Genomic DNA, 18396 nt, shown 5'->3' with positions numbered 1-18396 from the left:
TTTATTTATTTGACAGAGAGAAATCACAAGTAGACAGAGAGGCAGGCAGAGAGAGAGAGAGGGAAGCAGGCTCCCCGCTGAGCAGAGAGCCCGATGCGGGACTCGATCCCAGGACCCTGAGATCATGACCTGAGCCGAAGGCAGCGGCTTAACCCACTGAGCCACCCAGGCGCCCCCACCATTTGCTCTCAATGTGAACACTTCTTTCTCTCCTTTCAATGTGATTAATGTATTAAATTCATTCTAAGAAGCTATTCTTTTACATTTTAACAACTCCGAGAAATCGGTATACATCTTTACACCATGGTGTTATATTTTAATGGGCACATTTCTTTTTTAGTAGTAAGTAATAGTAAATAAAGTCATGGTGTGATTTCTATTGAGTGAAGTCTTAGATTTGAAACAAGTTGGGTTATCATTTCCCGTTAAATCAGTTTTCAGTATTTCTTATTGTCTGTGTAGCTATTCTTCAGAGCTAAGCTGCAGTGTCCAGTGACTATGTTTCCTTTCTCTAACAACTTAATATTTTTCCTGGAATTGATAATTGCCTTTTTTATAACCTGCTTACTATCCTGTGTTTAGTACTTCCTTCCACCTGCATCTACTTTTGCATCATTATGAGCTGGTTGCTCTTGAGGTCAGATACACAGATGTCTAGGACTTGACTTCACCATCATCCTGGGGATGGTCTTTGCTTGTTTCCTATATTGGATCTCTTTTTTATCATTTTTATTTATTTATTTTAGAGAGGGAGGGAGTGGGGGCAGGGGCAGAGAGAAGGACAAGCAGACTGTGCGCTGAGTTCAGAGCCTGAAGATGAGTGATGTGACCCCAAGACTCTGAGATCATGACCTGAGTCAAAATGAAGAGTTGTGCGCTCAGCCGACTGCACCACTCAGGCGCCCCATGGATCCCTTGTGTGCATCCTGTGTCTTCTTTCTTGGTTTAATTCTTTGTTTTGCTAGAGTATATCTCCTGAGAAAAAGAATACATGGGAGATGAATTACGAAGACTTCTCTATCTGAAAACATTGGTGTCACACTTTTAAAAAAAGCACTTTATTTTTTAGAGCAGTTTTGGATTTACAGAAAAATTGAGGACATAGTGCAGTGTTCCCACATACCCTGCACAGTCCACCTGTTGTTAATGTCTTATGTTAGGATGGCATGTTTGCAATAATTAATGAAGCAATATTGATATATAGTTATTAAATAAATTCTATAGTTTATTTAGATTTCCTTTGTTTTTAACTAATGTCCTTCTGTTCCCGGATCCTGTATCCTTTAGGTATCTTGTCTCCTTAAGCCCTTTTTGGCTATGAAGAGTTTCTCACACTTTCCTTGTTTTTGATGACCTGGACAGTTTTAAGGAGGACTGATCGGGGATTTTGTTGGATGTCCTTGGGATTTGTCTGTTGTTTTTCTCATGCTTAGACTGTAGTTACGGGATATTGGGAGGAAAGCCACAAATGTAAAGTACCATTTTCAGCATATCATATCAACAAGGCTTATGGGGTTTTTTTGTTTTCTTACTGTCATAAAGTTTCAGGAGACAGTGGATATAAATACTCTCTTCAGTATGTCATATTTCACTAGAATTTCACCAGGTGTTCATTATTACTGTTCTCGTTCTCGTTCATGTGTACTAATAGTGTAGTTTTTGTGTGTGAATACCTGATGTAGTCCGATTTTTCAGACTTCTTTTTTTTTTTTTTTTTTAAGATTTTATTTATTTGAGAGAGAGTGAGAACAAGCAGGGTGAGGGGCAGAGGGACTAAGCAGACTTCCTGCTGAGTGAGGAGCCTGATGCCGGGCTGCATCCTAAGACCCTGAGATCATGACCTGAGGAGTCACATTCTTAACTGACTGAGCCACCCAGGAGTCCCTTGTATGTTTATTTTGACATAATACCAGAATTATAGAAAGTTGCAAAAATGGTATAAAATTTTTCCATATACCTTTTTTTAAAAAAAAAAAAATAAAGGTTTTATTTATTTGGCAGAGAGAGACACAGCGAGAGAGGGAACATAAGCAGGGGGAGTGGGAGAGGGAGAAGCAGGCTTCCTGCTGAGCAGGGAGCCTGATGTGGGGCTCAATCCCAGGACCCTACGATCATGACCTGAGCAGAAGACAGATGCTTAATGACTGAGCCAGCCAGGCACCGCCCCCCTTTTTTGTGTGTGAGATTTTATTTACTTATTTGAGACAGAAGAGTGAGAGAAGGAAAGAAAGCACAAACTGGGAGGAACAGCAGAGGGAGAGGGAGAAACACACTGCTTTCTGTGCAGAGAACCGGATGTGGGACTTGATTCCCTGGCCATGAGATCATGACCTGAGCCAAAGGTAGAGCCTTAATCAACTGAGCCATCCAGGTGCCCCATCATATACCTTTCATTTCAAGTCTTTAAGTGTTTTTCTTTCTTTCTTTCTTCTTCTTCTTCTTCTTCTTTTTTTTTTTTTTTAAGATTTTATTTATTTGAGAGAGAGCATGAGTGGGGAGAGAAGCAGAGGAAGAGGGACAAGCAGACTCCTGGCTAAGTGGGGAGGGAGCCTGCTGCTGGGCTCTATCCCAGGACCGTATGATCACGACCTGAGCCGAAGTTAGATGCTTAACTGACTGAGCCACCCAGGCACCTCTTGATTCACAGCCTTAACATTTAACAATATGTGCTTTATCATTCTTTTGTTGGTTCCATGTGGTTGTGGCTGCCCTCCTGGGGAGTTAGGATAGAAAACTTCCAGTGTTGCAGAAAGTTCTGTTGGACAGCACTGCTATAGAATATTCTTCAGTTTGGGTTTGTGTTTTGCACAATTAGATTCAGGTTGTTAGAACGAATGTGCAAGAATACTGCAAAAGGAAGCTGGGCCCTTCTTTTTTATTTATTTATTTTTAAAGAGATTTTATTTATTTATTTGACAGAGAGAGAGAGATCACAAGTAGGCAGAGAAAGAGGGGGAAGCAGGCTCCCCGCTGAGCGGAGAGCCCAATGTGGAGCTCAATCCCAGGACCCTGAGATCATGACCTAAGCCGAAGGCAGAGGCTTAACCCACTGAGCCACCCAGGCGCCCCAAGCTGAGCCCTTCTTAGCACATCTTATCAGGAGGCACATGTTAGATTTGTGGTATTAATTGTGATCTCTTGGTTAAGGTGGTGTTTGCCAGGTATCTCCACTGTAAAGTTCTATCTCCACATTTAGAATTAATAACGATTAGGGGATGGAGATATATATATATATATTTAAACATTTTTTAATTTAAAGTAATTAGTATTTAAATGTCCACAATAGCTACACTATGGAAAGAGCCTAGATGTCCATTGGCAGATGAATGGATAAAGCGTATGTGGGGTGTGTGTGTGTGTGTGTGTGTGTGTGTGTAATGGAATACTATGCAGCCATCAAAATATGAAATCTTGCATTTGCAATGTCCTGGAACTAGAGGGTATTATGCTAAGCAAAATAAGTCAACCAGAGAAAGACAATTATCATATGATCTCGCTGATAGGTGGAATTTGAGAAACAAGGCAGAGGATCATGGGGGAAGAGAGGAAAAAATGTAAAAGGATGAAACAAGACAGGGAGACAAACCGTAAAGACTTTTAATATCAGGAAACAAACAGGGTTGCTGGAGTGGAGGGGTGGGGAGGGGTGGGGTGGTTGTGTGATGGACATTGGGGAGGCTATGTGCTATAGTGAGTAGTGTTAATTTTGTAAGACTGATGAATCACAGACCTGTACCCCTGAAACAAATAATACATTATATGTTAATAAAATAAAGTAACAAAATTAGCATATAATGTATTATTGGTTTCAGAGGTATTTGTATATCATTTTTGGAGAAATGTCTGTTCAAGCCCTCTGTTCATTTTTTAATTGGGTTATTTATTTTTATTTTTTAATTTATATTTAATTGATTAACATAAAATGCATTACTGGTTTCAGAGGCAGAGGTCCGTGATTCATCAGTCTCCTATAACACCCAGTGCTTGTTACATCATGTGCCCTCCTTAATGTCCGTCACCCAGTTACCCCATCCCCCTACCCGCTTCTCTCCAGCAACCCTCAGTTTGTTTCCTAGGATTAAGAGTCTCTTATGGTTTGTCTTCCTCTCTGGTTCTGTCTTGTTTTATTTTTTTCTCTCTTCCCCTATGATCCTGTTTTGTTTCTTGAATTCCACATAGGAGTGAGATCATATGATAATTGTCTTTCTGTGATTGACTTATTTTGCTTAGCGTAGTACCCTCTAGTTCCATCTACGTCGTTGCAGATGGCAAGATTTCATTTTTTTTTTTTAAGATTTTATTTATTTGGCAGACAGAGATGGCGAGAGAGGGAACACAAGCAGGCGAAGCGGGAAAGGGAGAAGCAAGCTTCCCACAGAGCAGGGAGCCTTACAGGGCTCGATCCCAGGACCCTGGGAGCTGAAGGCAGACTCTTCAAGAGTGAGCCACTCAGGTGCCTCAAGATTTCAGTTTTTGATGACTGGGTAATATTCCATTGTGTGAGTGTGTGTGTGTGTGTGTGTCTACCACATCTTTATCCATTCATCTGCTGATGGACATATGGGCTCTTTCCGTCGTTTGGCTGCTATGGACATTGGGGTGCTGGTGCCCCTTCGGATCACTACATTTGTATCTTTGGTGTAAATACCCACTAGTGCAATTGCCGGGTCGTAGGGTAGCTCTATTTTCAACCCTTTAAGGAACCTCCATGCTTTTCCATAGGGACTGCACCAGCTTGCATTCCCGCCAACTCTGTAGGAGGGCTCTATTAAGGGATATTTTAAGACTTTGTAAATCGGGCGCCTGGGTGGCTCAGTGGGTTAAAGCCTCTGCCTTCAGCTCAAGTTATGATCTCAGGGTCCTGGGATCGAATCCCACATCGGGCTCTCTACTCAGTGGGGAGCCTGCTTCCCCCTCTCTCTCTGCCTGCCTCTCTGCCTATTTGTGATCTCTGTCAAGTAAATAAAATCTTTAAAAATAAAATCTTTAAAATCTTAAAAAAAAATCTTTGTAAATCACCTTTTTCTTATCAAACTTTTACCCACTAGCTTTAGCATCCACCGAGGATTCTTTCCCGAAACAAGTAATTACTGTTGTGGTTGCCAAATGGTGGTTCTTCTGTTACTCCTTCTGCATTTTACTGCAAGGAGGAGCTCTCCGCTCTGTTATTTATATTAGTGTGGGCTGATGAATTCGTATTTTGTTCAGTGAGTTACAGTTCTTTTTGTTGTTGTTACAGTTACCATTTTGATGCTTGCGCTGTCCTAGTTTTGGCCAGTAGGGTAAGTGTCAGGCGGGCTGACTCCTGTGTCCTTTGGACATGTTTGTGTCTTCCTTCGACTCTCATCCAGTGAGATAGTCCAGGCTCATCTTGTACTTTCCTAGTCCCAGCCCTAAATCCGTCATTTTCCCTTGGAGCGCTGGTTCACTTAGGTGGAAAATGATATTTAGAAATGAAGATCTAGCACTAGATACATTCCTTGCTAGTGGGATGCCATCATTTTTAATTATTTATAAGTTCACCGCAGTTATGTTGGAATAACAGGAAGCAGCACGGGATGGTTGGAATGTTGTTTTGAGCTGAAATTATATTAATATTGCCAGTGATTACACAGTCTTCCTTTGCATTTATCATGTCAAGTATTTTAAGCATAGGGAAAAGAATACAGAGTAATATATAGAACGTCGACATACCAGCTGTCTGTAAATACAATTGAAATACTCTGTTCTCACCCTTTCTCTTCTAAACCTGCTCTCTTGAATATACCGTTGGTTTTCCCCATGCATTTCTACTTTTGCTTCACATACGTATTCTGTAAACAATATATAGTAAGGTTTGATGTGTCCTTAAACAAGATATGAATCGTGTTGTACCCCATAAACTTCCTGCAACCTGTTTTTTTTTTCTTTTAAGTAGGTTCCACACCCAACATGGGGCTCAAACTCATGACCCCAAGATAAAGAGTCCCAGGCTCTAAGCAATGAGCCAGCCAGGTGCCCCTCCTGCAATCTGTTTTTTTGTAGCTTGGTGTTTGAGATTTACCATGTTGATACATGCAGCTTTTAATCATTTTTACTTAAACATATTTGAAATTTTTTAGGTATATGAAAAGTATTACGTGTGGACCCACCACTCATCTTTAGATTTAAAATACAACAGATAATACAGTCGCAGTCCCCCTGCCGAGGCCCCGTGCACCCATATCTGCTCACCCCGCCCTCCTGGGTGTGACTGGTCTTCCCATGTCGGTGTCTCACACGTGCAAGTGTGCATAGTCAGTGTTGTTTGGCATATTGTAGAGCTTTTTACAATTGCTGTCACACTGTATTTACTAATCTTTTTTTTTTTTTTTTAAGATTTATTTATTTGACAGACAGAGATCACAAGTAGGCAGAGAGGCAGGCAGAGAGAGAGGGGGAAGCAGGCTCCCTGCTGAGCAGAAAGCCAGATGCGGGGCTCCATCCGAGGACCCTGAGATCATGACCTGAGCTGAAGGCAGAGACTTTAACCCACTGAGCCACCCAGGGGCCCCTGTATTTACTAATCTTTTCTCGTTGCTAAGATTTGTTCAGGCAAATGCATTAGCACTAGCTCGTTTGTCCTCCGCTCACTCTGAATTTTCCACAATTACCTGTTTCCCTCTTGCCAATTTCGTTTTCTTGCTCTTAAGAGCCTCAGGGCCATGAGCATTCCTAATCAGGTCTCCTTGCACAGACCTGTGCAACTGCCTCTCAGGTTAGGAACCAGAGTCTCAACACAGGTGACCCCGAACTGGACGTGGTCTGGGAACTTGGGCGGGCCATAGCGGGGACAGCTTGTCTCTCTGCTCTGCGACATCCAGGACCTCAGCTGGATTTTCAAAGGCTGGTGGCCGGTTGTTGGTGATGGCCGTCAACTAAGGCTGCATCCCTCTACGTGGGCTGGTTGGGCTTCTCTGAAGCGTGACGACGGAATGCCACACGCCAGCGTCCTGGAAGATTGTCCTGACAGCCAGTAGCCTTTTATGACCCAGCCCTGGAAATCCTTTGGCATCATTTCTGTCACTTTCTATTTGTTAAATAGTCTCAAAGGCCTGCCCAGGTTCAGGGGAAGAAGAAATAGATACCACTTCTTGATGGGGTGTGGCAAGGTTCCAGAAGACCTTGTGTGGACAGAAATTGCTGCTGCGATTTTGGAGATAAACTGTCCCGTGAACCTGCGTGTATCTGTGTGCGGTGGCTGGGACTTAGAATGTGCACACTGTCCTCTTCATGAAACGTTGCTAAGCTGCTCTGTGAAATGGTTGTACTAGTTCATTTTCCCACCAGTAATGTATGAGAAGTCTTATTTTCTAGAGTGTTTCCAATGCTTGCTGTTGTCAGACTTCTTAATTTTTGCCAGTCTGATGGATGCAAAATGGTTGGTTTATATGTGTTGCGGTCCTTTTCCCTTGGCTTGTGGCTCACATTTCACCTGATGTTACCTTTTATGGGGTAGAAGCTTTGCATTTTATTTCTTTATTTAAAAGATTTATTTATTTATTTATTTATTTATTTGACAGAGATCACAAGTAGGCAGAGAGGCAGGCAGAGAGAGAGAAAGGGAAGCAGGCTCCTGCTGAGCAGAGAGCCCGATGCGGGGCTCAATTCCAGGACCCTGAGATCACAACCTGAGCCGAAGGCAGAGGCTTTAACCCACTGAGCCACCCAGGTGCCCCTGTATTTTATTTTTTAAAGATTTTTATTTATTTATTTTTTTTTTTTAAAGATTTTATCCATTTATTTGATAGACAGAGAGAGATCACAAGTAGGCAGAGAGGCAGGCAGAGAGAGAGGGGGAAGCAGGCTCCCCGCTGAGCAGAGAGCCCGACGTGGGGCTCGATCCCAGGACCCTGAGATCATGACCCGAGCCGAAGGCAGAGGCTTAAACCACTGAGCCACCCAGGCGCCCCATGATTTTTATTTATTTTTGAGAGAAAACAAGAGAGAGCACGAGTTGAGGGGCAGAAGGAGAGGAAGAGGCAGACTTCCTGCTGAGCAGGGAGCCAGAACTTAGTCTTAATCCCAGGACTCTGAGATCATGACTGGAGCCGAAGGCAGACGCTTAACTGACTGCGCCACTCAGGCACCCCCAAGTTTTGTATTTTAGTGTCCAAAATACAGTCTTTTCATTTCTGGTTTGGAACTCTTTTTTATGTCTTGTTTACAAAATCTTTTCCTACTTAAGGATCAGAAAATTACTAACTTGTATATTGCCTTCTAAAATTATACAGCCTTTTGGGATGCCTGGGTGGCTCAGTTGGTTAAATGACTGCCTTTAGGTCAGGTCTTGATCCCAGGGTCCTGGGATCGAGCCTCACATCGGGCTGCATGCTCCGTGGGGAGCCTGCTTCTCCCTCGCCCTCTGCCAGGTGCTCTCCCTGCTGTGCTCTCTCTTTCTCTGTGTCAAATAAATAAATAAAATATTTAAAAATAAAATAAAATATGAAATTACATTAAATTAAGAGCCTTTCTTCATATATTTAGACCTTTAATCTACCCCAGATTGCCTCTTATATGTGGTGTGAGATAGGGATTGGACTTGATTGTTGTTTTCAAATGATTTACCGAGTATTACAGCACCATTTTTTCAGAAAGTTCATTTATTTTAAGCAATCTCTACATCCAGCAGGGGGCCTGAACTCATGACCCCAACATTGAGAGCCCACGTGCTTCACTGATTGAGCCAGCAGCGCCCTTCATGGCACCATTTTTTAAGAGAATATCTTTTCCCTACTGACTTTTTTTTTTTTTTTTTAAAGATTTTATTTATGTATTTGACAGATAGAAATCACAAGCAGGCAGAGAGGCAGGCAGAGAGAGAGGAGGAAGCAGGCTCCCTGCTGAGCAAAAAGCCCGATGTGGGGCTCGATCCCAGGACCCTGGGATCATGACCTGAGCCGAAGGCAGAGGTTTTAACCCACTGAGCCACCCAGCGGCCCCCCTACTGACTTTTAATGCCACTTCTGTTGTATATTATGTTTCTTTCTTGGATGTGTCTGTTTTGAGGCTCCCTGGTCTGTTTCATTGGTTTATTTGTCCCTGGATGGAAACTACATCATCTTAGTTACTAGCATTTTATAAGGAGCTTAGATTTTTGGTGTAATGCTTCCTTAACTTTCTTTTTTGTCTTCTAAAAATTATTTTTACCAGTTTTTCATCTTTTAAAAACTTTTTAAAATCAAAATAAATTTTTTATTGTGTTGTGTTATTCACCATACAATACACCATTAGTTCTTCATGCAGTGTTCCAAGATTTATTGTTAGTTTTTTGCCATTTTGTTTCATGTAAATATTACTGTTGGCTTATCACATTAAAAACAAAACAAAACAAAAACTGCGTTTGGAGCTCCTGGCTGACTCAGTTGGTGGAGCACATGATTCTGGATCTCGGGGTCATGAGTTCAAGCCCCACCTTGGGTGAAAAGATTACTTCAAAACAAAGCCGGGGTGCCTGGTTGTATGCTCTTCCAGCTGAGCCAGCCAGGTGCCCCTATGTCTTGAATTTTTAACATTATCCGTAATTATCATGGATGAATATTTAAGTCCTTCACATGTCATTTGGCTAAGAGTATAGAATTCTAGGGTATATTTTCTTTCCATCAGATTTTTAAGCATTTTGTTCCATTGTTTTTTGCTGCCTTGAGAATATACCTGATGATTGATTCTTTTCCTCTCTTCCCCATCCCAGTCCTGTCTTTTGTGTTTTCTCCTTTCCCCTCATCTTTCTTATTTTGAAAGCTTCAAGTCTACAGAAAAGTTGTACAGATGGTATGATGAAAACCTCTGTATATTCCTTGTCTAGTTCATCAGTTGTGAATATTTTATCACATTTGCTTTATGTCTTCACAGCATTGTAGGCTTTTTTCCTTATGCTGAACAATTTGGGAGTCAATTACAGACACTGTGAGATTTCACTCCTGAATACTCCAACAGGTGTCTCCTGAGAATAAGGGCATTCTCCTGCATAATCTCAACACAGTTCTCTCACTCGGAGAATTTAATTTTGATGTAATGCTAGTTATCTAATATATAGTCTATATTCAACTTGACCCAGTTGTCTAAATAATGTCCTTTATAGATGTTTTGGATTTTGCTTTTTAGTTTACACTCCAATCAAGGACTGCACATTGTGTCTGTAAATGCGCTTCTCGTTCCGTATGAGTTCAAAGCTCCTTCTGGAAGTGGTAGCATTTTTTTTTATCCTTGGTATCCTTAAATTCCATAGCAGTGTGCCTTGAAACAGGTCTTTTCTCATTCATTGTCGGAGGCACAGATTCTTCCAATTTGGGAATGAATGTCCTTCAGTCCTATAGACTTGCTGATATTATTTCTCTCTTGATTTCCTTCCTGCCTTCTCTGTTTTCTTTCGCTGGAACTTTTGCCAGTAAATGTTGTATTGCATGGGTTGATTTTCTAAGATTCATGTATCCTTTAGTTTCCATCATGGCCTCTTTGTTCTCTATCTCCTTGTCTAAGTATTACATTTATTTTCTCTCTCATTTTTAGTTTCTTGTTTTTTTTTTTTTTAAGATTTTATTTCTTTATTAGAGAGAGTGAGAGAGAACACGAGAAGGGGAGAAGGTCAGAGGGAGAAGCAGACTCCCCATGGAGCTGGGAGCCCGGTGCAGGATTTGATCCTGGGACTCCGGGATCATGACCTGAACCAAAGGCAGTCGCCCAACTAGCTGAACCACCCAGGTGCCCCTCATTTTTAGTTTTTTTCTTTCTTTCTTTTTTTTTTTAAAGATTTTATTTATTTATTTGACAGAGATCACAAATAGGCGGAGAGGCAGGCATAGAGAGAGAAGGAAGCAGGCTCCCTGCTCAGCAGAGAGCCCAATGAGCCACCCGGCACCGCAAGAGCTGTTCTTGTTCTTTAGTTGCTAGTTTTTCATTGGTTTCTGGTCTTATTTTATTATGAATAGAACACTGATTAAGATATTAATAGCTTTCTTTTAATGCTTTCTTTAGTTTTGATTTATTACTTCTTTTGAGTTAAACTTTCATTTTGAAGCTTCATATTGAATATTTTTGCTTTTTAAAAAAAATGTTGGTTTTTATACTGTAGCTCACATTTAAGGGGGAGACAGTCAGAAGCCATTAGGAGACTCTGCTGGCAGTAAGGAATGGGGAGTCAAGTTTTGTTTTGTTTTGTTTTAACTCTTCCTTGGTCATTATCTCCTTACCCTTTGCTTCCTCCATCTGTTAGACTCTGGCTTCTGGAATGCCATGTGTCTCTCATTCACATTTCCTGTGTCCTGTCGTCTGACTGGGCAGTCCACTGTGGTTCTAGGCTCTCGCCACTCAGTTTAAGGACTTTAAACCAGCTCCCTTTGGTCAGCCTGTGCTTGCACCCTGTCTGCTACTGAACCTGACATTCTGGTCCTGAGGCTCTCAGGATATGAAGATACTGGCCTGCTAACCGTTAGCGTCACATACACAGGCACTAAAGCTTATAGCCCGCTATGCCTTGTTACAGCCTCATTGAGATCTCTCCTTTGTTGCACTCAACTCTTGATTTCTCTATAACTGCCACATTGTCACTTGAGTGGGGTCTTGGGATAAAAAGAAAATTCTTGGACTCTGTCTCACATAATATGTATTTTCAAAGAAATTACCTAATCATATTAGACTTGGGATTGTGCTTTTACTCTGTGGAATTTATCCAAAAGAAGTATACAATTCAAAGAAGAAAGCAAATTTTAATCTTTTAAAATACTGCTTACCTGAAGGGTCTTGACTGATATTATATAATTTTTTTTTTAAAGATTTTATTTATTTATTTGACAGAGAGAGATTACAAGTAGGCAGAGAGGCAGGCAGAGAGAGAGGAGGAAGCAGGCTCCCCGCTGAGCAGAGAGCCCGATGCAGGACTCGATCCCAGGACCCTGAGATCATGACCTGAGCCGAAGGCAGCGGCTTAACCCACTGAGCCACCCAGGCGCCCCTATAATTTTTGTTTTTATTTTGAAACATTCAGATTAACAGAAAACTTGCAAGAATGTCCTGTTCCTTTTACTTAGGATCCCAGTTGTTAACAATTTGCCGTATTTGCTTTATCACCCCCCGTATGTACATTTACATGCACCTTTTTTTTCTTGAACCATGTGAGAGTAAGCCATAGATGTTATGCTCCTTAACCCCTCCCTTTTGATATGTATTTCATAAGAACAGGGATCTTCTGTACATAGTCACAGAACAAATCAAAGTAATTAAATGTGCATTTGACATCTAAATTATTATTTTATGGCACTTTTTTCCCAGTTCAGGATCCAGCCCTGAATCATACCTTATATTCACTCCTCTTATCTCTTTAGTTGCCTTCAATCTGGAACAGAGTGTTAATTTTTCTATTTCAAGACCATAGCATTTTTGAAGAGTACAGGGAGCTATTTTATAGACTATCTGAGTTGATATTATTATGTTTAATTTTATGGTACATTTCTTTGTTTCTTTCTTGTAGCTCTTAGGAGAGTACGAGTCCCTGGGAAAAGAACATGAACGAGTAAAGGTAATGGTTGGTGATTCACGTTCTGAGTTTCATGGAGGGGCAGAAACCCTGGGTTGGACATGAAGAGGGCTGACCCTTTCTCTCCCTCTGTTCTCCCCACCCCCCGTCCCCCTCTAGCTGCTTGAGGTAGACCACTGACTTCATCTTCTCTGTCACTGTCCTTATTCTCAAATATTTGCCCACTTAAGTCATAAAGGTTTGGATGTGTTAACAAATACTGAATGGCTGTTGCGTTTGAGATGAGATGGAATTTTTAGAAGTGTGTAAGGTATAATATAGATGTAAGTAATTATTTCATAATATTTAAATACTAAGTTTTTTAAAGCATTCACTTTTTATGGGGTTGTTTGAATTTATCAATGATGTTTGGTTTCTTAATGAAAGCTTTGGGAATGAGATATTTGAATTCAGTGAAATCCCACAGTGATACTGTAAGTGGGACCCCAAGCATTTCTGCTGCATGGACTACAGGCTAGCGGCCATTCCAGGTTAGAGGAAGACAGGGAGGCGTTCTGGGGGCTCAGGAGCCCGTCAGGACATCTGAAATCTCACCAGCACAGCTCTCTGTTTTGCCGTTTACTGAGGTTTTTAGGCAAGTTGTGGCTAAAACATGTCCCTTTTAACCTTGGATTGCTTGTAATCAAGCAGAGCATGATAAGCTGTACCTATTACTACACGGGCTATACGTACGGCTGTTGGTGTAAGCCAGTGTTTTGTTCTCTCAGTTTCTCCTTTGAATTACATGAACCGGCTCGTGGTTGATGCTCCCTTTTTGCTGAGTATCCGCATGATTTTCTTTGTAGCTCTCTGGCGTAGCCTTAGATTGGTTTTGTATTATGTATTTTAAAATAAAAACAATCTACCCTATTTCAGTTACTGAATTTTTCCTTTATCTTCATAGGATACATTAAATACAACTGAGAACAAATTGCTGGATGCACACACTCAGATTTCTGATTTGAAAAGGTAAAATGTATTGTCTCACTAATAAGATAATTATGCCTCTGTTCTTTCAACATCTGACTATGTGTCTGTACTGAAAGCAATGAAAGAAAGTTTTTTTTGAGGGTTTTTAGGCATTTTGAGATCAGGTTTTATCCTAATCTTCCCCTGACCTGGAAATACATTTGATTTTGGCCAAAGGAGATTTTTTAACTGTTAGAGTATATTGGTGGTTGGGCTTGAGGAGTGTACGTTTCCTGAACCATTATGTGTTTTGTCAGCATAGCAAAATCTAAATGATGCTAAACCATTGGAAATCTGTCAAAAAAAAAAAAAGAAAAAGAAAAAGAAAAAAAAGAATTTTAACAAGCAGGTCTAGTTCACTAAATTTTATTTGTGCTCCAAAGAAAACAACATTCACCCCAACTTTATGAACATCTACTTTCTTTCTTTCTTTTTTTTTTTTTTTTCTGAACATCTACTTTCTTAAAAACCTGGTGTGGGGACTATATTCATGATCTGATTTGCCTAGTTAGATAGAAACAGAGTCATAAATCGTCCCTATGCACATGATTAGATATTTCTAATTGGCTTTGGAGCACGTTTTTGTATTTGTATTTGGAGATGTGGCCCTTACTTGGAGATTTTACTGCTCTCCTCGGGACTTCCCACATGGGAGAATGTGAATGCTGTCTGGCCCTCTCATCTGCCCAGGTCTTTTCTGTGATGCATTCAGTTCTGCCGATAGCTTCCTTATCTCAGATTGCCATAAAGCGTCAGCCCGTTAGAGCTGTTCTTTCTCAAACCTTCCTTGCATCAGGGTAGGTAGGCAAGATTTTGAGCTTAAAAGATGAGACAAAGACATGCAAAGTTTAAAAGAACAGAAAGAATGCCAAGATAACCTCAAAACAATTAACTGGCCTGAGTCCTATTTTCTGTTAGTGAACTTGAAAATAGGCTTTTATTCTGAACATGGCACAGATGAGGTGAATAGCTTGTAGACAGAGAATTTGAGGGATTGTTTAGCCTCTGTATCTTTTAAAAACTAGGAAGTTCTTACTGGCACTTTTATTGGATGTTAAACCTGCTTCCTTTTTTGTGAAAACATTACCTATCTATATTTTGTATGTGTGAATATATATGTTTAGAATTAAACACGTTAGAATTGCACTTTATTTGAGTACTTGAGTTTATTTTATTTTTTAATTTAATTTATACCATGAGTTTTGATCTTTAGTCAGATTTATAAATCTTTTTAACTTGTCTTTATAAAGTCCATTTGTGTTTTCTTGTATAGTTTAATGTACTTGCCTTTCAGTGTATGTTCCAGTTTTGCTCAGCTTTTTTAAGCTTATTGGTGGCATTTTACTATGAAAACAGGCTTTAAGACCAGCAGTAGTTCTGTCACCATTTTTCTAGAAGTGTCTGTTAAATAAGTAATTTGTAGTTGAGCTATATTTTAAATGTGTACTTAATTTATCTTATTACTTTTGAATTAGAACAATTTCAAAACTTGAAGCTCAGGTCAAGCAAGTAGAGCATGAAAATATGTTAAGTCTTCGCCATAATTCGAAAACTCCCATGAGAGCCTCACGTGCCAAGTAAGTTATTTTGCTTAATCTCTGTAAAGCTAGAAATAGGTACACCCTTTTATTGAACCGAGAAGCTCATCTGTGTAAGTCATAAGGAAGTCAGAGTTCAATGTCATTACAGAACTTAGATGTGTAAAAACGTCTAATTACGGGGCACCTGGCTGGCTCAGTCAGTAGAGCATACGACTCGGGGTGGTGAGTTGGAGCTCCACATTGGACGCAGAGCTTGCTTAAAAAACAAAAAAGTAAAACCATCTAATTATTAGATATTATAAAACCTCTCATGTAGAGGCATGTGCCAAATGGAGAAAATAGAATCAGATTAGGTATAAAGAGACCTGTAATGTTTTGTTGACTCTTCCCAGCTGTGTGACCTTAAGCAAATCTCTTACGTTTTTTTGGAGCTTGACTTCATTATCTCTGAAAACAAGGACATTGAGCTAGAACATCTCAAAAGGTCTTTTAACCCTAAAATTCCAGAAATTTTATTCCTGTGTTAATGGGCAGACCTATGAAAATACATCTTCCTTAGGTTCTATGGATTTTTCTATTTAGTTTTTTTAGTTATTCAAAATTAGCTTTGCTATAATCTCAGAGCATTATCTTCATGATACATTTACAGAGTAGTTTTTTTTTCATATGAGATTGGTTTTTATTATCATTTTGTAAAGAATATTAAATGAGTAGATCATAAGGTCGTGATATTGATGTGTATGAGAAAGATTGTTAAATTGTAAATTTTAACCTTTCTAAGTCATTGTCAAATGAGAAACTTTCTCTAGATCTTTGTTCACTGACCTTAAGTTAGAACATAGTGAATTATTTAAAGAAAATATTTTATAAGTTATTGAAATCGAACATTTGAGAGAGAACAAGAGTGAAATGAGAATTGGGGTCAAGGGAGGTCTTTCTGCGGAGGTGACTTTGTAAGCAGGGCGGTGAGGCCTGTGCTGAGTCGTTGGTGTGGGAGGCATGAGGGAGGGGCATGTTCACTCAGAGAAATGAGCTTTGCTACGTCTTGAGGTAGGAAAGAGCTTGACATGTTTAAAGAACCTGGATGAAGCTTGTGTGGCCTGAATATTGCTAACGAGGGCTGGTGGAGGTCCAGATGAAATCAGACCGTCACATGTCGCTTTCTAAGCCCTGGTCAAGAGTTTGGATTTCACTCTAAGTCTGTTGGGAAGACTTTGAGAGGTTTTATGTGGTAAAATTAGGTCATCTGATTTTTTTCCTCTTTTCTTTCTTTTCTTTTCCATTTTCTTCTTTTCTTTTCTTTTCTCTCCTTCTCTCTTTCTCTCTTTCTTTTTTGAGAGAGTGAGCATGCCCAGGAAGGGGGTGGAAGGGACAGAGGGAGAGGGAGAGGGAGAGAGAGAGAGAATCTTAAGCAGGATCCATGCTCAGTGTGGAGCCCATTGCGGGACACAGTCTCATGACCTGAACCAAAATCGAGTTGGACGCTTAACCGACTGAGCCATCCAAGTGCCCCTGATTTCTTTGTTTTTTTTTTTTGTCAGTTTGTTTTTTAATAAAGATTTTATTTATTTGACAGAGAGACACATAGTGAGAGAGGGAACATAAGCAGGGGGAGTGGGAGAGGGAGAAGGAGGCTTCCTGTAGGGAAGCCCGATGCGGGGCTTGATCCCAGGACCCCAGAATCATGACCTGAGCTGCAGGCTGCTGCCTTATGATTGAACCACCCAGGTGCCCCCCTGGTTTCCGTTTTTTTAACGCACCTGCCATGAGGAGAGGATGGAGAGGAAAAGTAGAAGCAGACACACTAATTAGGCAATTGTGGTATTAGGAGAGATGGTGTTCACTGGGTGGTGGCCATAGAAATGGACAGAAGAGAAGGGTCTGAGAGACATACTGGAGGTAAAATCCACAGAACATGAGATGGCAAGGGGCGCCTGGGTGGCTCCGTTGCTAAGCATCTGCTTTCGGCTCAGGTCATGACCCTAATGTCCTGCGATTGAGCCCTGCATCAGGCTCCCTGCTCAGTGGGGAGCCTGCTTCTCCCTCTCCCACTCCCCCTGCTGTGTTCCCTTACTCGCTGTGTCTCTCTCTGTCAAATAAATAAATAAAATATTTTTTAAAAAAAAGAATGAGGAGACAAGAAAGGGAGGTGTCTGATAACACCTTGGTTTCTGTCTGGAGCAACTCAGGGTGCCACGTACTGAACTAGGGAAGAAATGGGAAGAGCAGACCATGGGGTCAGGATCAGAATTTCCATTTCAAATATTTTAGTTTGAGATTCATACGAATTCCAAGTGGGAATCCAGCAGGTGATTATAAATTTGCATTTGGAACTCTATAGAAATAAAGTCTTAGGCTGGAGTTACAAATTTTAGAATTCTCATTCTGTAGTGCTTGATCCTGGGATAGATGATGGGCGTGTGGTGGGAGTTTGGTGTAGGATGAAGCTCTGAGAAGCCCAATGTCTCGATGCTGGGGCCAGAGGAGATGGCCTGAGAACCTGAGGACTGTCAGGGAGTTAGGGGGAACTCTGAAGTGGCCAGGGGTGTCGACGCTAACGAGAGAGCAAGTGAGGGGACTAGTGACCCTTAGGTGCGCCAGCCAGGCCTTGATGGCCTGGGGAGTGGTTTGTGTGGAGGGACAGATATGAACCTCTGCTGGGCATGTTGTGCAGAGTGAGTGAAAGCAGCCTGTATGTCTGACAGCTGGAACATTCATATTCTGTGATATACTTACGCATGGGGCTATGCAGTGTGACGATGTGTACATTAGGTCAGTGATTGGCAAGCACAGCCCTCACCCAAGTCCAGTCTGCTGCCCATGCTGGTAGGAATCATGAGAAAGAATGGCTTTTACGTTGTTAAATGTTTGGGAAGAAATCCAAAGAATAGTATTTCATACTTGTGAAAATGATATGAAATTCAAATTTCAGCGTCCATAAATAAAGCTCATTCATTTACCTATTGTCTGGCTGCTTTGCATGACGGTGGCAAATCTGAGTACTTGCAACAGAGACTATCTGGCCCATAAAACCTATTTATTAAAATGAAACAGAACAAAAACCTATTTATTCTCTGAGTCTTCGTAGGAAAAAATTTGCCAGCCACTTAAGTTGATTGCTAACATGGTTTAATCTTTTTTTTTTTTTTTTTTTTTTAAAGATTTATTTACTTATTGGAGAGAGAGGGGGAGAGAGCCCAAGTAGGAGGGGCAGAGGGAGGGAGAATCTTGGGCTGACTCCACGCTGAGTGTGGAGCCTGGTGCGGGGCTTGATCTCACAACCTTGAGATCACAACCTGAGCTACAGCCAAGAGTTGGATGCTTAACTGACTGACTGCACCTCCCAGACACACCTAA

General features: G+C 40.9%; 1 protein-coding gene across 7 annotated transcripts in view; it reads left to right on the top strand.

The window, feature by feature from the left end:
• The window catches only part of MPHOSPH9 (M-phase phosphoprotein 9), a 65596-nt gene that overhangs the window by 31647 nt on the left and 15553 nt on the right, over positions 1-18396 (top strand). For all 7 annotated transcript variants that reach the window (XM_044243479.1, XM_044243478.1, XM_044243476.1 and 4 more), the window contains 3 exons: positions 12485-12532; positions 13434-13498; positions 14974-15075. In XM_044243479.1, the coding sequence (XP_044099414.1) occupies positions 12485-12532; positions 13434-13498; positions 14974-15075 (215 nt within the window). The remainder of the gene's footprint in view (positions 1-12484; positions 12533-13433; positions 13499-14973; positions 15076-18396) is intronic.

This window comes from Neovison vison, chromosome 3, assembly GCF_020171115.1.
Source record: "Neovison vison isolate M4711 chromosome 3, ASM_NN_V1, whole genome shotgun sequence".
Lineage (NCBI taxonomy): Eukaryota > Metazoa > Chordata > Mammalia > Carnivora > Mustelidae > Neogale > Neogale vison.
Note: the sequence above shows the minus strand (reverse complement) of the source record. Positions and strands in the feature narration are given on the sequence as shown.